The following is a 25,962-nucleotide window of genomic DNA, read 5'->3' as shown; positions in this document are numbered from 1 at the left end:
ACAAAATAAAAGGCTGTCAGTTTCTTTTTAAAATTAAAATTGTTCCAGCTTCCCTGGTACCCAGGTGGCTATGCAATACCACTTCCTAGAACTGTCAGTGCACATATCATGGCAGGGGAAAAGGACTAGTGATGATCACATATCTCATCAAATTCTGTGTCTTTCTCCATTTTCGGTGATTTGGCATTGTGTGTGGTTCTATGGATGCACGCTGCCAGGGAAGTATAATGCCCCCAAACAGAATGGTCAGAGATTAGAGACAGGGGTAGAACATATGGACTTTATCTCTGATGAAGTGTGTAATCAGTATTTTTTCCCTGAGGCTTTTGGGGTATGTGCTCAAGAATAGTTCTCTCTTACCAGCTACTTCATGTAAGTAGGAGCAATGTTCTCAGAGAGAGGTAATTCTGATTATCCCGCTCTGTAGCCACAGTTAATCACAGAAGAATGCAAAGGAGGAGAAAGAAGTCCTAGCTCTGATTTAGATTTAGAGCTGGATGGGATCTCTGAAATCTTGATTCTAGCCCCCTCCTTTTATATATGAAGAAACTGATGCCTGAGAGGTTAAGTGACTTGCCCATGGTCACTCAGCTGATTTCCCAATACGGGATTCTTACCTAGATCTTCATGACTTATCACTTTGTACATTACACCATACTGCCTCTCTGTAAATACCTAAGAAATAGACACTCCCTGAAACCTGATTTGTTAGCAATAAGTGTGACTATTGAAAGTAACTAATTTTTTTTATGGCTCCTGTTGCTATTCCTTTGCCTTTTGTTTTATCTGGTAAATTGATTACTTTTGTTTTCTCTATCCTTTTTTCCATTCTAGTTTATGTAAATCACATTGAAAAAGAAAGACCTTAAGATAGCAATAGTATGGACAAAATACAAAAAGAGAATCAAGCTAGAAAAGTGTAAAGGCACCATATTAAAGAGGAAAAAAAAGAATGAAGTCAAGGATCCAAAAAAAATATTGTATGAAAGTCATATCGAATGGTGGAAAATTGGAGATTTTGCTGTCCATGTGGAATTGACCAAGATGCTCTGCTTCTGAGACAAAAATGAAGTTGTCATTATTTTATTCTTTGGTTATGTTCCCTGAAGTTATGATAGACGTATGTGAATCCTTATACTCTCTCAGATGGTGATCTTTCCATTGGTCAATGGATTGCTGATTTTTTTTAAGCAGCTGGTGCCCAACTAGATATTGTCAGAGGAAGGCTACATACACAATGAGAAGGGCTCCTTCCCATTAGGAGTTTACAGTTGCATACTCACATCAAATTATTAAGAAGAAAGGGGTTTCTTTAGGCTAGACCTGCGATTTCATTGGTATATGAAATGTCTTGTGAAGCAACTCTTTCCACCAGTGTAAATTTGAAACTTACAGTCTTAGGGAATTGCCTAAGACATTAAAGAGTTATGATTTGCCCAGAATCACATCTCCAGTATGTGCCAGAGATAAGTAGTAACCGTAGGTCTTCTCTATCCCCTATCCAACATTGCTTCAAAAGCATAGATCTAGAGCTGAAGGGACCTCAGATACCACCTCTTCCAAATCCCTCATTGTATTGACAATTAAGTTGGGAGTTTTTTTTTTTTAGTTTTAGAATGCTAAATTAATTAAGTGTCTTTGATTGAGCCTGACTAGGTGCAAAACCCCAGGTCCAAACCCCTATCTACTAGGTGCTAAGCCCATGTGGGTGTGAAGCCCTCAGGGGGCCCTAAGGGGAGTTGCTGAGACCAGAGCCAATAGTAGGAGCCTAAATTCTGGTCACTCAGATGAAATTTGAAGAAGTCCAAAGACCGTAGAAAAAGAGAGAACAGAGCTATTTGCTTGAGGCTCTCAGTCCTGGAGGAGTGTTGGTATGGGACTCTGGGCAGCCACTCTAAGAGCTTCCCAGGTCACCCAGATGTTGATGGTTTCTTGGTAGCTATGAATTGTATTTGGTCTCTTTATGTTTGTAATTTGGTTGTTTTTGCTCTGAAGTTCAGGGTGCTGGCTTTTTCCCCTGAACTAAGTGAATGATATTTGTATGTTGGATTGAAAAAAGATTGTTAACCCCCTAATGCTACTTTCCTTAGTAAAGCAGATAAAAAGAATCTGTGCTGGCAGCGTTCTTGTTGTTGGGCTTATGTTGGTCTTTCACCCCCACAGCAGCTGTTAGCCGAATTGTTGCAACACTCATTTATAACAGGTGAGAAAAAACTGAGGACCAGGGCAGTTAAGTGACTTGCCCAAGCTCACTCAAATAGTAAGCATCAAAGATGAGCCTCGAACTCAGTTCTTCTAAGTTCGGTCTCAGTGATCTTTCCCTTAGAAAGTGACTATTATACAGTATAGACAGTGTGTTCAGCAGGAATTTGAGAAGCAAGACTAAATATACAAACTGATGGGTTGAAGGCTACTCTCTTTGACTACAGAATAGATTAAACCTAAGGAGACCACCTAGGAATTAAAATCTAATGTCCCATTATCCCATATCCTAACCAACTTCGTTTATCTTTTTCACATTTAGTCAACAACTAATTGTTCAGAATAGATTATTTTTGCCACGCAAATAACACCGCTGAGAATGGTTGTGATGAGTATGAAATAATCCAAAGATCACTAATCATTATCACTAATATTTGTAGGGAAGAACACTTAAACTAATGAAGCAGAGTTCTATTTAAATTGTATAATGAAAGATAATAATTTGTTGGGAGGGTTGCTTGTTAGGAATAATAATTTATTGAAGCTCTATATAATATTCCAAACTTTGAGTATGTGGGCAACTTTTTAACAACAAAAATTTTCCAGACTGCCACAAGCTCTGTGATAATAGTTATACCGTTCACATATATTGATTGAGAAAATACATAATGATAAAAAGCTATTATGAATTTGGTAAGGTTTTTTTTAATTTTAATCAAAACACAGCTACATTAATTTGAAAAGTAATTCATACATGTATGAGACATTATTTGGGAACTCATATCAATAACTCAGTGGCAAATGAGAAGTTCATGCCCCACAGATTGGAAAGCATTATTATAAAATATGGAATTTTTAAGGTAGGGTCTCAGATACAATCTTATTTTTATATTCAGTTTATTTTTAATTTATGAAATAAAATCATTACTATAACATAGTAAAGTAAAAAAAGATTGTACATAAAACTGCAAATCTATTATGCACAACTTGCTATTCCTTTTAAATATGTAATAAAGTTGTGTAAATTTCTTTTTTTTCCTTCCCTCCTCCGCCTACCATAGACCTGGCTACCATTAGACACAAATATATGTATATATAATATATATATATACACACACATATGTGTGTATGTGTATTTGTAAAATCATTCCATATATACTTCCACTTATCAGTTCTTTCTCTGGATTCAGATAGCATCTTCCTTCTTAGTCCTTTGTAGTTAGTTTGGGTATTTCTAATAGTCAGAATGACTTAATTGCTCAAAGTTGTTCTTAAAATAATATTGCTGTTACTATATACAACATTCACTTGGTTCAAGGTCAGAAAAGAGTAGGTGATTCTTCCAAAGTTACTTAGATAGCTGGTGGCCAAGTTAGGACTAGAATTCAGGTTTACTTCCTCCCAGTCCCATGCTTGCTGCCCTTAGGTTGTCTTTGTCTCCTAGTGTGGAAATGTTGACTGAGCCTCCCTCTCTAATGAAGGGAGATGAGTGTAATTAAAAAATTAGGAATTTAACTAAAATAGTTAGAAATGTAAATAGGACCGGAAGTAATATGTTTAACAATTTTTCCCCACTATAGATATTATTTCCCAGGAATAGCACCTTGTCACAATCTCAGTGCATCAATTATTTTTCATCTCATTCTCTTTAGTTAATTTCCATTTCAAAATTGACTTTGCTTCTTTCCTTTACAGACGGAGGAATCTCCTTATATCAATGGCAGGTATTATAGTAAAATTATCATTTCCCCTGAAGAGAATGTTACATTAACTTGCACAGCAGAAAACCAGCTGGAGAGAACAGTAAACTCCTTGAATGTCTCTGCTAGTGAGTATTTCATTTCTGACATTAAAACAAAATTAATATAAGACAAACTGAGGTTAACCCTCCTTAGTTTAAAATCTTCAATTCCATCTTCCTGTTCCTCATCATGGTAAGTTTTATGCATTTATTATTTTGTACCCACTATCATTTTCATAATATTCTTCTTTTCTTGTGTCTGTCAAGTAATAGTCTTGTCTGACAATCAAGTCACTTCATGATGCATGGGTCAGAATCCACATTCTATGCAGGGACTTTTCCTCCCAAAGCTGCAAAGAATGTGAATTCAGTTGTTTTTGCTTATGCCATTTTTGTGTTCTGAGTAAAAGTGAAAGGAGAAATTATCTTTTAAAACATTCCTGTAACTGTGTGAGGCCCAAATGTATTTTCATTCCCTTTTATTTATTACCTTCTGTTAAAGTCCTACATAGAAATATTCTTAACATTATCGTCCAGACAGACAGAAGTTAAATACATTGGTTTTAATCCCTATAGTAAAATTGGTAGCAAAGCTAAGATTTGAACTCTTAGCTTAATGTCAAGACCAGGGGTGGGAAACCTGCAGCCTTGAGGCCACAGGTGGCCTTCTAGATCCTTAAGTGGGGTCTTTTGACTGAATCCAAGGCCTCAGGTTCCCCACCCCTGGTCTAGCACATAGCTACAGCTGAATACAAGCGTATATATGTACATATAGATTATATCATACATACATGTAATTGTATCCAACAGATGTATAACAGTCACACACAAGCATATAGATAGATATTTTTTAAATTTTATAATATATTTAAATGAACCTATCTCAAAGGGAGGCAGGAAATTTGCCAGTATGAAATTTTGACCAGCATATTACAAATTAAATATTTAACTCCATCAGACTACAATAGCCTATCATTAACATGAAATTGTAAACCATCTTTTAGTGTATAGTTTATCACTGTATCTTTGTTAAACTTTAAAACAGGGCTGGTCAAGACTGGAGTCCTCCCTGCCAAATCCTAACTTTTTTCCACTTTACATTTTACCATGTTCTTTTATAGTGTCTTTAATTTGAGCCTCACAAGCACTTTGGGGTGTAGCCAGGGTAGGTATTGTTCCCATTTTTATGGGTGAGGAAACTGAGTTTAATTTAAAGTTTAAGTGTTTTGCCCAAGGTCAGATAGATTCAGTTTATAGAGTTGGAAGGGACTTTAGACCAACTCCTAAATTTATACCTAAGAAAACTAAGGGCCAGAGTGGTTTAAATAGCTTGCCCAAGTTACACTGCTAATTTGTGGTTGTTTCATTCATTTCTGACTTTTCATGACTCCTTTTGGAGTTTACTTGGCAAAGATACTGGAACAGTTTGCCATTTCTTTCTCTAGATCATTTTACAGATGAGAAACTGAGGCAAACAGGGTTAAATGACTTGTCCAGGGTCACACAGCTAGTAAGTATCTGGAGATCTGGAGCTAGATTTGAACCCATGGAAATGACTCTTCCTGACTCCAGGCCTGGTACTCTATCCACTGCACCGCCAGTTGGGCTGCGCTACTAATTAATGGCTAGTAAATGATGGACCAGGGACTAGAACCCAAGACTTCTGATTCCCAAGCGAGTATTATTTCACTATCTGATACCAAGCTGGGAGAGGAGTCCGCTGACTTACGTTTTGAAAGTTGTTATTCTTTATCAGGTCACAATCTCAGATGTGGCCACAAAAGTTCAGGGTAATAAGCTATTCCTAGGTGTTAGCTAGCTGCAGAAAGATATATGTGAATGAGGATAATGGTCTGGGTCAGATCAGAAGTAGAGAAGAATGATGTCACTAATTAATAGGCAGATTAGGGGATGAGAGGGGAGGATCTAAAAACACAAGTATTCTATTATTGGAAAACTTCAGATCAAGTGTATTTACTTGCTCTGCCCCGAGGAGTCTATATCCAGCAGCCTAAACTTCTTTTTTGAATGTCACTTTCTGCTTAGTCAATAGCTTATGTCAGTTTTCTGAATCTTGAGATGGCCATTCATGTGGCACATACCTAGTCATGAAACTATTTATTGTTCCAAGCTAGTCGATAATGGACAATAAAATGAATACAAGAGTATTCATGGTCAGTCTATGCATTGTCAGCTGTGCATTTTCCCATGAATTACAGAATTTTGAAGCTTTTTTGAAAGCTGAAATTATTTTCTTTGTAGGGAACTTTATGCTTCATTAAGTGTAATTTTTTCCCCTTTAGCTGTAGGATAGATCTTTTGTCTTTAACTATTATAACATCATACTATAATGGTAAAGGTGACTTTCATATATCAACAAATTTTGTTTTTAATTTCATATTAACATTTTTCATTTCAGTCAGTATTCCAGAACAAGATGAGGCAGACGATATAAGTGGTAGGTACTATGCGACAGACTTCTCTTCCTTGGCTATCAGCTCAAGATTTATGAAGTACCATTGGATGAGTAATTTCCCCAGCTGTCCACAATTTTGACTGGAATTAAAATAGTAGATGAGACAAGCTAGTAAGAATGTTAAAAATGTTTCCTTAAAAATCACACAAGTAAAGTTTGCATGGATCCATAGTACACCTTTCCTTTCCTTTCCTTTTATTTTCTTGGTTTTGCTTTTGTTTTTGTAACTAGAATTAGCAGCCTAGATTTACTTCCATTCCAAATCATTGGCACCATCTATAATTGCATGGACTTCTCTTCTTTGTTTTAGATGAAAATAAAGAAAAAGTGAACGACCAGGCAAAGTTAATAGTGGGGATTGTTGTTGGCCTCCTCCTCGCAGCTCTTGTTGCTGGTGTGGTCTACTGGCTGTACATGAAGAAATCAAAGTAAGAACTTAAAAAAACAAATTTAGCATTCACTTGCTTAAAATGCAAAAAGTATTTGCTCATTTTCCTCTGTTCAATCACATGTAAGCTTTAAACACTAAAGAAGAGCTCTTTCCCAAATTGGAATGATTTGCTGTTGCTGAAATGAAAGGACTTTGTTTCTGATTTTCCAGTTCACATCTTGCAAAAATTGGATATATGGCCTTAGGGCTTGGTTTCATGTGTGCCCACTAGTTGTTTCAAATTCAGGTCAGGATCAATTAGTTAATTTTCTGATCCATTTGGTTGGCTTTATTACACTTATGTTTCAAGAAGATCCGCAGTTCAAGACTGGCCACAAGCTGGTGGCTTTTCCTTATGAAGTTCGAAAAGACCATCTACTACAGGGGCTGCTAGGTGATTCATAGAGATCCCAACTTTTACTCTGCCCAGGGAAATATCACCAGTGCTGCTGAGATGGCATAGGGATTTGTGAGCACCATGAACCCAATCTCAGAGCCTGCCCCATCAGGAGACAATGTGCCCATTCTTTCACATGGGTTCTTTGGCTTCATCTCATAGCACCATAGAATGTCATCATTGCAAGGGTACCCTGAAATCAAATCCAGCTCCCTTATTTTATAGGTAAGCAAATGGGGGCCCAGGGAAGTAGCATAACTTGTTCAAACTCACAGCTTATTGGAGGTCACTTCATTTCCCATTCCAATACTCCTCTGTAAAAAAAAAAAAGCTGAGTTTTAAGTTGAATGAACAAAAAGTAATAGAAGTAAATTTTAAAATCTGAACTCCATTGAAATATGGCCTGCACTGATGGCATATTAAGCCAATATGTTTTGAGCTCAAAAAGAAAACACTCCTTGAATAAGGAGTCCTCAAGAAGCAATACAGCCTCTACACTTGTTAAATTCAAATCTCATTTTTCTACCAACAGATACTATGATTTTCATCTGGGCTAAGGGTTAACCAGAAATGTTATTCACAATTGACAGAAATGTCCCTCACTTGGTCAGGCCTGCTAGAACTTAAAGTCATGAAAGAGTTATCTAGGCATATCTATAGATACAGTTTCCTAAAGTGAATTTGTGTACCATGGGGAGGGAAGAAATATTGACATGACACTATCTACAAGGCACTGTGCTAAGCATTTTTTTTTTTACAAATATCTCATGGGAAGTGCTATTTTTTTGTTCCCATTTTACAGATGAGGAAAGTGAGGCAAAGAAGGTTAAGTGACTTGCCCAGAATCACACAACTAAGTGTCAGAGGCCAGATTTGATCTTGGGTTTTCCTGACTAGGAAAACCTAGCACTCTATTTACTGTGCTACCAGCGGCCTCTCGGCATGGAGTATGCTCTGCTGCAACCAAATTAAGTTTGATTCTTGATTACATTTTTTCAAGAATTAGTTTATTTCTCAAAATGAAGGCCCAGTGGAGAGCTAAAACAGGCCAACTTGGTCTAAGTAAAAAAGTTAACAGTACTGTTTTCAGTAAAGAGATTTGATTGATGAGTATTCTTTAAAGGAAGAAGTTAATAATCTATTGAATTCTCACTTCCGTTTGGTACTTTTTCCATATTTAAAATAAGCTGTCTTTTTAATACTACACCCCATCAAGCCAACTTTTTGTTCAAAAACTCATCAGAAGTGTGTCATATGCTGGAAGGCTGATTTCAGCTTGAACTCCTCCCCGCAAATAAAATGATCTAAATATCTCGATTGACACTATGGGTCCAATCACAAACTTCCTTTTACACACAAACCACTCCCTCCAACAGTTATTCACTGTTTGAATCCTCCCTCCAACAGTTACTCACCTAAACCCTGTCCCCAAAGTGACATCAGTGGAAAGTCTGAGAAGGCAGCAGCACAGAAGTTTCAAACCCACTTGAGGCAAGAAAATGTTTTTTCTTTCTGTATGTTGTGATTGATAGACACTTTTTGTGATCCCATCAGAGAATAGTGAATCTTGATCCAGGCAATTCCTTATGGAACCTTGATCAGATACCTCACCCTTCACCCAGTTATTAGAATCACCCATTAAATTCACATATTCTTCTCCACCATGAGCATTATGTCCTACAGCTACCATGTGGGGAAGGTCCATCCATTCATGTCTATGGTTTCTATGAAAAATTATATAAATGCCTCAAGTCATACACACAGAAGAAAATAAAAGTAGTTGCTTAGGGGAGAACACTACCCTATAGCAATCCACCATCCATGTATAAGTTTTAAAGAAATTTTACTTAAACTCTGATCCCACCATCACAACAATAAGGAATACATAAATTTAAGATCCACGAGTTTGAAATATTTCAAATTTGATTGACTGCAGAGACTTCAGCTATATTCCAAAGGCATTGAGCTTGTTTGGGATTTGATTTTTTTTTGAGAATGGTTTGGGAGGAGAAAGCAGAAGTCAGTAAGTTGATAACCCTTTATGTAACACTTTGTGTCAGGTATGAGCGTTGGGGATACAAAGGAAGGCAAAATTTCTCTCTGCCCCCATGGAATTCACAGAGACAAGTTATGTGTAACTAGGTATATAGAAGATAGATACAGAGTAGATGAGAGGTAATTCCGAGGGAAAGACACCAGTAGTTGGGGTGAGGAATGGCTCTGGGCAGAGATGGCCTCCTACAGAAGGCGGAATTTGAGCTGAGTCTTGAAAGAAGCCATCAAGAGGCAGAGGTGAGATAGGACAAAGACACAAAAATAGGAGGTGGAATATTGTGTATAAAGTACAAGTAGGCATTAGAGCTGAATTGGAAAGTGTGAAGTATAAGGCTGGAACTGTTAGAAGGAGCCAGGTTCTGACGAGCTTTAAATGCCAAAACATTTGGCACTGTATCGACGTCTATACAGTAGGCATGACAAGAGTGCCAATATACTGGATATGACGGGTAAGAGAGTCCAGCCAAAGTAACACTGGGTAACTGAGAGGATGGTGATTCCTTCAGCAGTAGGAAGGAGAGGAAGACTTGGCTCCATAATATGAAATTTGGCTGAAACATAAAGAACTGTCACTCTCCTATATGGTGATCAAGCACATGTGAAACTCTTGAACCAGGTCCAACATCTTTAATCATCCTGATCTAATTTCTAGCTTCTCATCAGACAGATTTTTGTCATTCTATGACTAGCAGAATTAACATTTTCTATTACTCCATGAATTAGTACCATATGGTAACCCCAGATGATGCACCATATATTAAATGCAGGACACTTGGTTGTGTAGCACTCAGGCTCCAGCTTGATGCAGTTCCTTCCAAGTGCCTCATTAAATTAAGAGCAACTTTGACCATTTGACTTCCACACACTTAACCATCCAAATAAATGTTATCTCCCTGAAAAATGCACCAACTCCGATAGGGTTAATATTTTTGGTAATCAAAGCAATACACCCTTATTCTCATCACAAGCATGGATAAAGTGATTTTTATTAAGCATTGGTAGGGCACTTCAGATTTGCCAAGTGTTTCTCAGTCCTGATTAGTTATCCCTTGCAAAAACCCTGTTGAAGAAGCTACCATTTTAGCAACTTAATTTGGTATTGTTAACTCTATAAATGAAGGAAAAAACTGAAACTCATGAAAGTTTAGCTAATAGCCTCAAACTCCAGAACATGTATCATGTCCTGAATTAGAGATTTTCATGTATGACTTATTAGGCTGATTAATAAGACTATAAGATCGTTGCATATACTCTTAAAATAGCCATCATTTGAAATTCTTGGACAAGTTAAATAGTGTAATGTCCATTACTTTGAGAAAATGACTGAAGAGCACAAATATCTGCATATGTTGGCCACTGAAATAATCCAAGGCTAATTGAAGGAGTACTTATAAGCACTCTTCTCATAAGGCATGCCTTCTACCTTACAAATCAGTACAGCTAATTCTCAGCCTTTTTATGTGGATATCAGATATTGAGAAAGGACAGGGCCCCTGATTTTCTTTGGAAGCCTAAATACATAGTCATTAGTTAACCAGCCTGAAAAGATATCTATCTCATTCGCATATTCCCAAAAGCAAGTCTGAGAGACAGACAAGATGTAATGGAGAATAGCTTTATAGAAGCATAGTCAAGCATGGAGTCAGACCTTAGCAACGTTGTGAGAAAGTTCTTTGCTCTTGCTCTATAAAACAATAATTGGGTTTAAATGAGAATGATTAGAAACATGTTTGCAGTCCTGAGTAGTGTTTCTTTCATAGTAAACTTTAAAATGGGCTTAATGGGGAATTGTGTAATACATTCCTTCATCCTGCCCCCTCACCTAGATCTCAGGTTTCAAACCACTGCTGGGAAATCTGTTTTTATATCTAAGCAGGAATATATGAACTAAAGCAAAGAAATGTCATATAGTTGCTCCACACCCAGAGAAGAATAAGGACAGTAAGACCCACAGATGCTGATAACAGTAAAGAAGTATTGACCATTGTACTTCCTCACTGAAAGTCTTATGATACTTGAGTTTGGTCATAGTGCAGAATGTTTAGCAGTGTCCATCCCTAACGTACGTATGGCATAAACCATCAATTTTAGGTAGAAAGCACACATTTGGTCAGCTGAGTAAGAATAACAAAAAGTTACGTTCTGCCAGAGCTACCACCCCCTCTCCACTAGCCCTATCAAGGGAAACAAGATGACGAAAAAGTAGGATCCATAGTTAATCCCAAATCCTTGTTTCAGCCATTAGTTTCTACTTTATCCTCTAAAACTCCTTTTCATCCGAGCTCAGATTAAATACCCGACATGTATAAAACTCCTAATAGACATTCTTCCTTGTCGCTGCAACTCATGTGTCAAGCAGATACCCAAAATCTCAATGAGTAATTCAAGTACCTAATATTGAAGCTGAGAATAAATCTAAGAGATCTACCTCCTAGGATCATAGGAATCACTGCCAGTTAAATGAAAAGCATGGATTTGTGAATTTATAGTATAAATGTTTCTAATGAAATAGATACGCAGAGTTCTTCCTCATAGAATTAACATTTTCTCTAGCCTTTTCCTTCAAGAAAGCAAGGTTTTACTCTAAATCAGAGTTTCTTATCTCACAGTCTATGAACTTAAAAAAAACTGTGATGACTGTATTTCTATGTAATGGATTTCCTTGATAATAACATGTATTTATTTTATGCATTTAAAAACATTATTCTGAAAAGGGATCCATAGACTTCACCAGACTGTCAAAGGTGACCGTGATATACACAAAAAAAGATTAGGAACACCTACTGTAGGTCAAGGAGAAAGGTATTGGGGCGGCCAAGTCACTGCTTTTGCCTTTCTTTGTTTCCCCAGAGCTTAGCATAGGGCCTGACCAATAGTGAGCACTTAATAAATACTTGTTGACGGATTTACGTTTGGCTGAGGAACGCCCTCAATTCTATTCTTTTCTGCCATCATTGTAAGGTTCTGCCTTTTCTTACAAAATAATTTGTTACAACCCCTATCTCTGAAAAAAAAAATCCGTAATTTAGCTTCCTCTCTCCTTTTCTTTTTGTAGAGCTGAGTTACATTATCGCATGTCACCAGTAGGTGCCACCATCTAACATATGTTATATTGTAATTTGAAAACTCATTAAGCTCTTGGGTTTTTTAAGTGAAATTAATGCCAAGTTTAATCAGTTCCCTAAATTTAAAGTTATGTTAAAATTAAGTTATACCAAATGGAGGATAGAGGCACATAATCCTAATTAAGAAATAGCAGTGCTGAGTGATTTCACACATACAAAAGTTAATTCCATTTAGTAATATTTTACATATACGTATAACATTTTTAATGTTTTCTTTGCGTACATAGAAGAATGCAAACATAAAATGTGACTATAAAATAAAGAGGTTAGTTTTCTTTACTTTATAACCATCCTATCTGTATGTCTGAACTGAGAAAAAGATGCATCTTCTTGGGCTTGGGAGATGTAAGGTAAAGACAGAACTTGAAACAATAAAAACAGTATTCAAACTGCAGGAAAGTAATGACAGATTTACAGGTTTATGGTTTATAAAGTACTTTACGTACATTATCTTACCTGATCTTCGCAGCCAATCTGTGAAGAAAGTACCACTCTTACTTTCCCTATTTGACAAGGGAGAAACCTAAGGCTCAGAAAGATAAAAGTACTGAACCTAAGGTCACATAGCTAGTAGAAAGTCAGTCCTTTGAAAGCAGTCCTGTTTCATTTTTGCTTATGAATCCCCTAGACCTTAGTGTCTAGAAATAGTGGTAGTAGCCGCTTATTAAAAGTTTTTTCAGTTGAATTCAATAGTAATTATCAGAGTCAAGATCAGAGTACATAGACTACTTTTAAAAGGTTAGGATTTGTAAAATATTTACATCCTAATTTAATTTTGAAATGTTCAAATTTAAACTTGCTAACTTGTGGGAAATATAACATACATGTTTTGTATTTTGGCTCACCCTTTTTAGCTGCTGTGATTCCACTGACGTGTACTCTTTCCACGCCATTTTATCTTGCTCAGCCTTTGTCTGGCCCCACAGAAGTTTTAACCCATGTGCTGCAGGCCTTCCTCTGGTTCTTTCATCATCTCACAACTTTGCACTCATGCTATTGATCTGTCATCTCTCATTTTTTACGCATAAAAATCCTCAAATCTCAAAGTTGCAAGAGCTACCAGTGGTTAGTCCAACCAATAACAGTGGTTCTCTCTTCTACATCACCCTCTGCCCAACCTCTACTCAGCAATCCTTAGGGGCAGGAAATTACTTCCTAAGTTAGTCTTATTCCATTGTTGGACAGCTCTAATTTCTAGGAAAATTTTCTAAATTCCATGCCAACATGGAACTTGTACTTAAAAATGCTCTTTTAAACACCTTGTTGTATATTAGATATCACGCTTTTGTCAATGATCTTTAATAGAAGTATTTTCCCATTCTATAATTAGTCTTCTAATTCTGTCTCCATTGATTTTATTTGTTGAAAACTTTTAAAACATATATAATCAAAATTGTATGTTTTCTCTCTTCCTCGTATCCCTTGTTTAATTAAGTGCATGTCCCACCCCTGCCTTTAAACACTGCACCTCCTAGTTTCTGTGTCTTCTTTCAATTATCAGCTAAATCCCCATCTTCTATAAGAAGTCTTTCTCCAACCTCCCATATCTTGATGCTTTCCCTCTTAGACTTCCCCAAGTTTATCCTGTATCTAGCTTGTGGATACCTAGTTATTTACATGATATCTCCTCTGTTGTCTCTCTGCTTCTTGAAATCAGAGATTTTTTTTAACTTTTCTTTGCCTTAGTGCCATGCCTGGCACACAGACTCTAATAATTGCTCGTGGGTTAGTCGATTTATTTTAATGATCGCTTCTCTTTTTAAAGGCCCTGAAATCATTTACTTAATAGTACTCTATAGAATTTTTCTAAAAATTGAAGGTAAGCTCACCAGCCTGTAGTTTTGTGATCTACGTTCATCCCTTTTTTAAAAATCAGGACATTTGCCTATTTATTTCTTGTGCTGCAGTATCTCTTCTATTCTCTATAATACTTCAAAGATCGGTAACAATAGCCTGTAGCTGAGTTATCACCAGTTCTTTCTGCACCCTATGTAGTTCCTCTAAGCCTAGTGACTGAAGCTTGATCACTCTACCTCCTTTTATAGTCACATATTTCATGGATCGTGTCTTTTTTACCCCTTCTTAAATAATAGGACCTCACCTATTTACGTCCACCATGCAGCTTTCCATTGCTCTTTGAATTATCTACATTTTTGATCCTTCCAAGACCTTTGTATCTCAAGACTCATCACAGAAGATGATTAGTGTTTTTTTTTTAAATGTGCTCTTGTTGCAAGGTGGCCTTTGAGACCATAGAAATCACTGCTTAAGTCCCCAGATGGGTTGCAGCTAGATTAATTACACTAAATGCTGTGTCCCATCCATTATCCATTCATTATGCCCACCCAATATACATGCATGCACATGCACACGTAAGTATTTTAAATATGGTGCTGAATAGTATTTAATTCATGATTGTAGGCAGGTACCCAACCTCACCTTGATCTGCCTGTTCACAAATAGGTCCAGGCAGCCAGTTGGGATGTAGAGAAAACCAAATTCTAAACATACTCAGTGACCTGAAGTTCCCTTGGCCAGAGCTTATGCAATTCACTTGTTTTCACCTCCAAACTTTTGTGTCCAATACCAGTTTCCTTCTCCATTTCTGCATCCTTTCCTGATTCAAGAAAATGCATTTCTGTGCCTCAGCTTTATATAAACAAAGGCAAATGATTTTATGACTATAAAGTAACAACACTGCTGTTCACCCAACAATTAGAAAGCCTGCTTCACTACTTTATAGTTCTCTTTCAGCCCTAAGATTCTAGGAGCAGACCCTGAACATGTTCAGTTCTTTCCTTTGGATAGAATCAGGAAATTCTAGCATTCAGGAAGATTAGCACAACCATGAACAGTTTTTTAGGACCTTCTTACTCAATGACTCACAGCAGATAAAATTCACAATACTCATCAGAAGCTGAAAATGAGTTTGAATACAAACTAACAACAACAGGAATTCATTCATTACCTCCCTACCCAACCACAGGTGATTGGACAGGTAAAATCACAATCGACCATTCTTAATCAAGCAATATGTTTCACTTATTGATGTGAACTGGGCAGGCATTGGAGCCTTCATACTGCTTTCTGTCAGAGACACTCATACAAGTGTTGGCATACATGGGTAACTCTTTTCTACTTATTTCCAAAGCTCGTCAAACCCCCCCAAAATGAACTTCACTAGCAAGCTTACAATAGACAGTCTTTCATCTTCTCTCCTTTGCCCTTCCCTCATTTCCCATGAACTTCTTGTGACATCAGAATCTTGATCTTCCCATTTTTAGGGACATGTAATAGTTGGTTTTACCAACAAACTTTCACCAACACATTCAATCCTTCACCAGATTCAGTGTAGCCCTGGTGCATCTTCTTATTCATATTTTCTTCTTATTTAATGGAAAAGATAAAGAACAAGTTTTTTAAAAAGATCATTAAGAGGCTTCCGCACTCATAAGGTATTTAGTTCATTGTCAAAACATTTTGTTCTGTTAATTATTCTTGGGTTTGGTTTCACATTCAGTATTTTTATCTCTTTTGGGTTGTTGTTGTTTTCTTTACCTCAATGATTGAGAAAAAAGCAGAGAAAAAGAGTACTAGAGATGGCTCCGGCAGATACTGAGGCTGCTGTCACAAGTTCAAAGTCACAGTTTACTCAGGAGTGCTACTCCCTAACATTGGCACTTACTGAAGCTAGCAAAGCAAATACTTGACTCTGAAGCCTTCAACACATTTCCCTTAATTGCCCCCAATGTGTTGTTTCAAATAGTTTTTTATGACTCCTGCACCACCTACACAGTATCCACACGTGTATCTGACACGTCAGTGTAAGGTGATAGAAAATATAGTAGCTGATTCTCTGGTTGGCTTTGCCATTGATGTGGGGTAATCACCATCAGCAAAATGTATCATTAAAGCTTCTTACTCAGGAAGCAGTGACAGTATCCTGGGTGCTTATGGTAAGAACTTTTTAACCATGTCCTCTGTTTTTCTTTCTCCATTTCCTTTATGCAAGAAAAGATGATGAACTTATTTGCCTTTAACTTCAATATTTCAAATGATCTGATATTTTATCAGTGATGGTATTTTCTCACTTAGGAAGCACATGAAAGCCCCTATGGCCCTTAATAATTTCATGAGTTGCTGAGGGGAGAAAAACCACCATCACCAGGCCTTCTGCTAATTAACCTCCCCAATACTCAATGAGATTGGTCCTTTTGGTAGCCAGATGACAGATTCACAAAGCAGCACTGGCCCTGTATTCAAAGCTTTTTGAATTTGGAAGGACCTTCCAGAGGTTAAGATCTTATTGGCTTAGCCTTTGATAACACAGGACCTGGGTGAAAAAACAGAAGTTTGATGAATACTAATATTATGAGTAAATCCAAAAGCAATTCATATGTCCCTGCATCAACAATGTTGCTTGCAGCTATTGCAGCTGGGTAAGACCAATAACACCAGCACACAGGAGGGCTGCTAGCACGGGTTCTTTGATCTGCTTTTCTAAGGAAACTAACTTTAAGAGATTTACAATCTCACTTTAATCAAACATACATACACCATTCACTTAGTTCAGGAGGAAAAGCCAACACCCTGAGCTTCAGAGCAAATACAAATAGAAATTACAAACAGAGACAATATAAACAGATCAACATTTCTGTCTAACCAAATGACAGTACATAGTTACCAGAGAAGCACCAATATCTGGGTTTTCAAAACCTGGGCAGGGCTGCTTCAATGGCTTACCCAGAGTCTCATCACTAACATTCTTTCAATGAGTATGCCCCCAAACAAAATGCTAACCTCTGGCTTTATATACCTTGTTCAGGGTCAAAGGGTGTCACAACCATGCAACTCAAGCCTGTGTGAACTAGGCTTTCTTGTTTCTTAAGCAGGTCAAAGACTCTGATTTAATCAAAGAAAGAAGAGACAACAAAAAAGTCCACTTTGCTTGCCATTGCATTTGAAAGGCAAGACCCATCAAAGGTATTTGATAACCTTAGCATTCTAAAAGAGAAAACAAAAAAGTTCCACCCTAATTAGCATTTTAGTCCCTGGATTAGGTAAAACATGGATTATTTGTTGCAAGACTGATAATTTTGATGCATCACATTTTAAAAATGAATTTAGTGGATGAAATCAGTAATCATCTGCTGGATTTTGATTGTCTAAGACAACATCCCCTTCAGACTGTTATTTGGAAAGGCTGAGCACTATTTGCATAGAATCTGGACATGCTAAATTTAAAATTGGCACAAGAGAGCCAGAGACAAAGATTTCTAGATCTTCATTTTACATTTTACATATATAGAAACTAAGTCACTCAAAGGTCACAATAGCTAGTTTGTTACAGAACTGGTATTAGAATTCTGTGCTCTTATACTCTGCAAAAATGTTTCTAATGTACTTTATTGGATGATCTATGCAGGTGTGCCCTGTACCTTTAGATCACAGTTAACACTAATAATAACTAAGATTTATATAGTTCTTTAAGGATTTATAAATTGCTATACATGTTATTTAATTACAATGCAAGAAAGAAGATATTTATGTGATAAAGTAATTTGACTTAAGGAATTTACTTTGTTGAGTTCATTCACCACATATTCCCATTTGCATCTTGAAATTCTGACCTTGAAAAGATGATCATGGCATTAAGGCACTCTCTCAGATGGTTCTAGAGTTGCTCACACACTTAACGAATGGATTTTATAGGCTATAGTTCAAACTAAGCTAAGCATTTAATTCACGAATTCATCCTAAACTACTTGCATTAAGTGTCTCAGTTTGAATGAGTCATAAGTCTTTATCTCCCCTGTATGTATACTCTACTTGGCTCCTTCCCTTTTCCCAGAAAAGTTGTGATTCTAGCCATAAGAGTTCCAGAAATCTTTTGCCTGTATATAAGTTCTTATAGGCGTGATGGAGTTTTTAAAAAAATTTTAAGCTTGCATTTCCTTGAGCTTCTCAATCAAGGGGCACCTAAAGTTTTACATGGATTAATGAATGCTTTAAACATATATTAAAAAAAAAAAAAACATGGACAGACAAGAGATCTGTATTGTTGCACCATTGTGCCAGGGATCCAGGAGAAAGGGAAAATATTTGCCCTCTTCTCGCTTTACCTGAATAATCTAGAAGTTGAAGTTTCCATCTAGGGATTTGAGGAGAACTGCTTAAAAAATGACAAATGTTAACAATATTTAACATCCAATATCTTTTGCTGCTGCTGTATTTCCAGGTTTCCTAGATAAACATGACAGGAACAAAGACTGTGATGTGATATTCATCTACAAAGCATCTCCTACTGAGGCCACTTCTAGAGCCCCAGGGGCTTTAGGGTTCACTCCTGGCTACCATCACCTCATTATTCTTTGCTGAAATAGAAACTGAAATTGGGTGCACTAGGCTTTGGTCAGGTTGGTGTGCATAGGAGAGGAAACTCTGAAGAGGTGCCCTGTCTCACTCTTAGTGTTCAGGGTAGTGTCTGCTGAGATGCAAACTCTACCTAAAAAGGAATTACTACTTCCCTAAAATAAATATAGGAGAAAATGGAAATTGTACAACCAAAAGACAAGAGAGAGCTGATTATTTGAAGTCTATACTAAAGATAATTGAATTTTTGATTGATCTTATGCCTATAAGCACAACTCCACCACCATGTTAATTCCACTAAGTGGTCTTCTGTTTGTCTGGAACTATTCAAACTAGTGCAGGGGTGGGGAACCTGTGGCTGCCAGGCCACATGAAGCCCTCAAGTATGGCCTTTTGACTGAGTCCAAACTTCTGGCCTCGAGACTACAGGTTCCCCACTCCTGCACTAGTGCTTTGTCTAAAGTATATTGGTGATCACACTCAATTTGAACCTTAATGGTAGTATATGGACACATGTGACACACGCAATAGTGGTTATCTTACTTTTCTTATAGGACAGCATCAAAACATGTAAACAAAGACCTGGGAAACATGGAGGAAAACAAAAAGTTAGAAGAAAACAATCACAAAACAGAAGCTTAAGAGAAAAAAATTTTCCGATTGCTGTTCCAGGTAGGTGGACTTTACACAAAGGTCTAAATGTAATGACTTAGTGGGTAAGTATGGAGTATCCTAGGAGATTAAAGGAAAAGAGGTTTTGAGGTTCTCATTTCATAATTCTGGCCTTCGAAATCCTGAAAGAGACGTCGTTAAGAGTAAAACACACCACTTTAGTGAGCCCAAAGATCGCAAATTCACAGAACAAAGAACGATTGTCCCATGAACAACCAGTGTCACCCGAGATTTTAACTTTTGCCAAAAGTGTTTCAGAATCCCAAGAAACCTCATTCTATGGGATGATGTGTTAGCAATATTGTGAGAGGATGTGACAAGGTTCTAATGGTTTCAATTTGGGCAAAGAAAAGGAAGAGGTTCATGTAAAAATGTAATCTAAACATTTTAATGCAGTTTTGCTTATGAGTGATAGAATAATTATCTAAATGTCCCTTGAAAATCTTTCTCACAGAAGGAGAGCAGCTCACTCTAGATCTTTGTCTATAACTATAGCATGTGATTATCTGTAGATGACTTCTGTATTTCATTCTTGAGTATTAGGGAAGATGATGATTAGGTAGTGAGAGTCACATTTACTCACTTCTTCACATTCCCATGGCCCAGACAGACATAGCATCAGCAGCAGTGCAATGTGGTAGAGAAAGAAGTGACTTTGGGGCAAGGAGAGAGAGGTTTGAATCCCATCTTTGTTTCTTATAGCTGTCCTACCTGTGGTCTTACACAAGATACTTTATTTTTTTCCAGCTTAGTTTCCTCACCTAGAAAAGGAGGAGATTAAATAAAATTATCTCTAAGGCCCTGCTAATGCAACTAGGTAGTGGGGTGGATAGACTGCCAGGCCTGGAGTAAGGAAGACTCATCTGAGCCAAATCTGGCCTCAGACTAGTACTATCTGTGTGACCCTAGGCAAGTCACTTAACCCTGTTTGCCTCAGTTTTCCCATCTGTAAAATAAGCTGGAGAAGGAAATATCAAGCCACTCCAGGATCTTTGTTGAGAAAATCCCAAATGGGGTCCTAAAGAATCAGACATGACTGAAAAAATGACGGAACAAAAGGCCTCTCTCAGCTCTAGAACATGAGAATTTGGGGCATTAGTAAGAATGATATAGGCTGCTAATCTATGCATATCCTTTGGAGTGTGAGGTCCATGTCCACCACAGTACATAGAAGGGTCATTACAGTTAAACCTTTAAGGTAAGATTTGGAATGGAAGAAAACAAAGTGGAATCTAGTTACATGGTGAGAAAGATGTAGGAGTGAGGTGGGGAAGCTTTTGAGCAAGAACAACAAACACCTCCAATTGATCTGCTTTCACATGGACTTGGTTTAAAGATCAGAAGACTAGGAGGTTAAAGTGCTCAGCACCTGACTCTTAATCTCCTCACAACAGAGCCTTGACTTACAGATTTCTCAAACTTACAACTGAGAGGAACACTTCCATGTCTTTGCTATATGATTCATTTCACTATCCATTTTCTTTAAAATTGGATATAATATTTTCAGAGTAAGATTTGAACTTCAAATTATTTTTCTTCTGGATAAGGAAGAAAGAGTATGATTTTGGAGAGAGGGCAAGTATGTTTGCTCAATACATAAATGGGATGAAATGCTTGAATTTCCTTCTATATGTAGGTCTTACGGATTTGTCAAAGTTAAGCAATTCCCCTCCTCCAGCACCACTCCTCCAACAAAACTCTTAATATCAAATAAATTTTGTAGAAAAGATGCATAAACTTAGGAATAAAAATAGAAAAGAATCAAGTGAAAGATGAAATTTTCATACATGACAACGTTTTTTCCCCAAGCAGCAATTGACTGGTACATAATGATTGTTAATGGTAATTCACTTTGGTTAATTTCTTTTCTTTCCACATTTTCAGAGAAAAAAAACCATATAGACCAATTGAAGCATGAACGTGGATTGTATTTAAGACATATACAAAGACATTGACAGCTATTCATGGTTCAAGTGTTAAGCAGTTCATTCTACCAAGCTGTCACAAGATTTTAGAAAATTATCTCAAGTAAAACAACAAATAGAAAAATTTAAGAAAAAACAAACAAATTTTGGCAGCCATGATAATAGGTCACTATGTTGTGTTCTGTTTGAATTTTTTTCTGTAAATTTCTGCACTGAGGATTTCTTTTTTTGTTTGCCTTTTATGTAAATTTTTTACGTAGCTATTTTTATACACTGTAAGGCTTTGTTCTGGGAGTTGCTGTTAATCTGATGTATAGTGTAATGTTTTTATTTCAATTGTTTTTTATGGATACTCTTTGAGCAGGTACATTTCTGATTCTGATTGCTATCAATAACGCCTCAAATTTTATCACAAGTTCCTGAAACCCTAAGGTAGAAACTTGTGGCCATGTGGTAGGGGCACCACATGTTACTCTATTCAAAGATGTAATTATCTCTCTCAATATACACACACACACGCACATACACATCAGGTTGAAAAACACTATTTCAATGTACATACAGCAAACTAACACCAGTCGAAACACAAGCATACTAACATATAAGCAACAGGTTTCCTAAAATGAAATAGATGCCTGTTGTCAAGAAACAACACCGAATTGGGGGTAGTACTTACATATAGAGATAGTTGCTGGGAATATTTCTTAAAAGAAAAAAAAGTAAATCAATCAATAACAGTTTGGAAAATCATGGCTTATATCCCCATTTCCATTACTTATAATGTGACTGAAACTTCAAATTGATTTTGTATCCTCTGGGTTTTCCACTGCCTTAAAAACACGCTTTTATTTTCCTCTTTGAAGAAGATATCAGTCAGAATTGGAGATTTTTAACAGTGGTCATTATCAGAGCTGCGTTATTTTCCACAGGAATAGAATATATATTTTTTGTGTGTGTTTGTTTTTGTTAACTACGCTACAGATATTGAATGCACCTTGAGATAATTTAGTGTTTTTAACTGGTACATAATTTATCAAACAGTACATGAAAGTGTAATAATGAAATGTCTATGTATCTTTAGTTACATTCAAATTTGTAACTTTATAAACATGTTTTACGCTTGGACATTTTTAGGATGGTAGTATAAATGGAAACATTTCGAGGTAGACTGGATATGGGCCAATAGTGTATTTGTGATTAGCCTTTTCAACCTTTCCTCCTTCATGCAGAAGCCTGGTTTCTGAATAAACATGATACAGCCATTTTTGGCCCTAGTGTAACATAATTTTGTGGACAAATGACATCAAATTTCCAGTTAAAAAAACAATTATCCAGAGGGGAAGGGGAGACAAAAAATGGAAACTGGTGACTCTTTTTTGAACAGACCAGTAAAAGTTTTTTTTAATAGAAATTAACAGACAAATTAGAGATTAAATTCAAATGGAAGTCAGGAATGATATTTTGCCACTTCTGCATTCTTTAGAAACACACTGTTATTGTAAATTTGTAAAATGTCTGGGCAGTAGTGACTGATGTCTTAATAAAAGCTTCCTGTAGTACATTGGTATGGATTAAATACATATGATGTCCTATTAAACTCTATAATGTATAAAATATTAGAGCGAAAAGAAAATATGCTATATTGCCTCTAAACTTTGATTTATTAAAGTTTTATTTGGCAGGAAAAAATTGAATTTTGGTCAACATTTAAACCAAAGTGAAAGGAAAAAAAAAAACCAAAGTAATTTGTTTTGCATGGCTAAGCCATTCTGTTATCTCTGTAAATACTGTGATTTCTTTTCCTTTTTTTTTTCTTTTTAGAGTTTTAAGGAAATTCTAAAATTTTTAAACACCTGTTTTCCGAAATAAAACATGAACACTAAAAAAAAGAAATTACTTATATATAATTTTTTTTCTTTTGGTTGTGGGAGATAAAGGCTGCAAAGTACAGCTGCTAAGATACTTTTGCAGAAAGCAGCAATGTGACACTAAGAAGAAAGGGTTAAAAACCACAATACTTTGGCTTCACCTTGTGATAGTTAACTAATTCCAGAAATAGCTGTCAAACCCTAGCGAGTGGGCCATCTGAAGTGGCACGCTCCAGAACGAGAGCAGAAAGCATGCAGGGACGGAGCGGACAACACTGTCCACTACATCAAAGGTTGGAAGAAGAAAAAAGTTTGTGAATCGATATCTACATTGACAATATTGAGAATGAAGATGAACCAGTTCTCACCATTTGAGGTTTCTTCTGCTCCAGCTTCTCTCCAGTTTAATTCTTTGGCAACAGGAGGCAGGTTTTCCCAGCTCAAAGTTCACTCCCTGTCGGTGATTACAGGAACTGTGTGTGGAAATGGATTAACATGCCCATCTATGCCTAAAAGATAATAAAACTGAAGTATGTCTTCAAATGTCTGTCTCCCATTTTAGTCTGAAGGAACATTTTTCTGAGCCCATTTTTTCGTTTAGAAACGATTTCAGTGCCTTGTATATGAAACCAAACGTTCAAGGACAACTGACTTAAGATTGCAGTCTTCTGTGAGTAACTGATAGTCCTGGGTGAGCTGAATAACAAATATTGCTACAACCTTTCATAAACCAAAGTTAGCTGACTCGGCCAGCCAACATAACCTCAGATTTCCACAGATGAGTGTCTCTATAAAATATTTCTTTCTGAACCTTCAACAGATTAGATCAGACTGCACTCATGTTTGGCATCTTCCAGGTTTTTCCACACCGTTTTATAAAATAAATAACTTTCCCAGTCCTTTACACATAATGCAAACATACAAACCAACATGCTATTGGAAGTAGATTTGTAATTACCTAGGAAATTTTGTAGAAATGACCTCTCTTCAAGATAAACCGCCAAATGAACATGGGGAAAAATAATAGATGCCACCAATTGAGACATTGCCTGACCCTTGGAAAGCTACTTGCTTCTCCCTTGGATTCATATTTGTCATCTGTTAACTATTACCTATTAATTATTAGAGATAATGAGTTTGTGTTTCTCTTACAATGGAACTTTTTAATAATGTTAGCAAGGAAGAAGCCTTATCATACAATAGAACTTAACTTGTCATAGTTCTTAGATTTCAAGGGATACCATTAGATATTTGGCATGTCTGAATCTGTGATATTGTACTATGTAAGGAAATGGGCTTCCATCATAGTCACAGCATAATTGGGCTAATCGGGTAAAATTCTGTGTTGTCCATTTGGGAAGATTATAGGGTTAGAGCTGAAAAGGATGAACCTTCAAGGCCATTTGCTCCAAAACCTTTGGTTTTTTGTTTTTGTTTTTTTTTTTTAGAAAGGACTGGGGAGTTTAAGTGACCTGTCCAAAGTCAAATAGGTAATAAGTAACTAAAGCAGAATTTGAATCCAGGTCCTCTGGCTCAAAATATAGTACTCTGTATCCTTCTGCACAGTTCTGCTGTACCCCTCTCCTTCTCTGTAGTTCACCCCCTCTCATATGAAACAATTCACTTGTGTCAAAAAGGCATGAACTTTGAAACTTTTTTTGAAACAGAAGCTTCAGATTTGAACTAAATCACCCATCCTTTCTTGCCTGCCCCATTCCTTGTAACCAGAGGCACATATGGCAGAGGTTAAAAACAGGGGCTGGCTGACTACTTGTTGGAAATGTAGAATGATTTCCATTTAAGTACAGATTGGACTAAAGGATCCTTCTCAGTTTGAAGGTTCTACGCATGCAGCATCAAATTTGCAGCTTTGATTCAAAGCATCAGAATCTCTTCAAGACAGTGATATTCTGATTGACCTTATCAGTATTGTGCTTTACTTAATAGGTGAACAAAATGCCCATGTGTAAATATATAGAAGTGTATTGTCTGAGATTCTTGTAAACAAAACACCACATACTGTATTAAGTATGCATAAAGCAAAAAGCAAAACAAGCAAAAAACTTCCCCTTCCCTGCCCCCTTCACATTGACCCTGATAAAAAATAGCATTTATGTAGTGGCTTAAGGTTTGCAAAGTGTTTGATATATGTATATACACATACATAAAAGCTCATTTGATCCCCACAAAAACCCTGGAAGATAAATGCTGTTACTTTCTCCATTTTACAAGTAAGTAAACTGTGGTGGGAAGAAGGCAAGTGACTCATCACACAACTATTAATGTGTGAGGCAGAATCTGAACTCACTTCTTCCTGGCTACAAACGCACTGCCCTCTGCACTATGCCACCTAGCTGTTACTTCATCTTTGTCTTTATCAATACTCCCCCAGACTTAGGTAAAACCTTTTTTTTCCTCTAGAACCTAGGACTCTGTTGTCCCTGGCTATTTAACTTCACATACATGGCTCTCAAACACAGATACCTATTGGAAGTATCTAAGCATGCACTCACACATCACAGAGATGTCATTCCAAGTTTCTTGTTCTATCTCACTATATTATCTACTTCCATAAAGGACGGTGGCTTGTAGGAAATTTATAGGACATCAAGGATGAGAGAACTAAAATGAGGAATAATAATAGATGATAAATTAATTTAAATTATTTAATTCAATAATTATTATTTACTTATTTGGAC

At 36.7% G+C, this 25,962-nt stretch overlaps 1 protein-coding gene across 2 annotated transcripts in view; it reads left to right on the top strand.

Moving 5' to 3' along the window:
• ALCAM (activated leukocyte cell adhesion molecule) overlaps nt 1–23,806 on the top strand; it is a 262,053-nt gene extending 238,247 nt beyond the window's left edge. Inside the window, exons 12-16 of one of the 2 annotated variants that reach the window (XM_036746785.1) lie at nt 3,898–4,030; nt 6,363–6,401; nt 6,730–6,847; nt 19,353–19,470; nt 21,355–23,806. In XM_036746785.1, coding sequence (XP_036602680.1) covers nt 3,898–4,030; nt 6,363–6,401; nt 6,730–6,847; nt 19,353–19,440 — 378 coding nt within the window. In that variant the 3' untranslated portion in view covers nt 19,441–19,470; nt 21,355–23,806. The remainder of the gene's footprint in view (nt 1–3,897; nt 4,031–6,362; nt 6,402–6,729; nt 6,848–19,352; nt 19,471–21,354) is intronic. The other variant, XM_036746786.1, reaches the window with a different exon arrangement.
• The last annotated feature ends 2,156 nt before the right edge of the window (nt 23,807–25,962 follow it).

The sequence above is a fragment of the Trichosurus vulpecula genome, chromosome 2 (genome assembly GCF_011100635.1).
Source record: "Trichosurus vulpecula isolate mTriVul1 chromosome 2, mTriVul1.pri, whole genome shotgun sequence".
NCBI classification, from domain to species: domain Eukaryota; kingdom Metazoa; phylum Chordata; class Mammalia; order Diprotodontia; family Phalangeridae; genus Trichosurus; species Trichosurus vulpecula.
The sequence above is the reverse complement of the archived record's forward strand: the minus strand, read 5'-3'. Positions and strand labels throughout refer to the sequence as shown.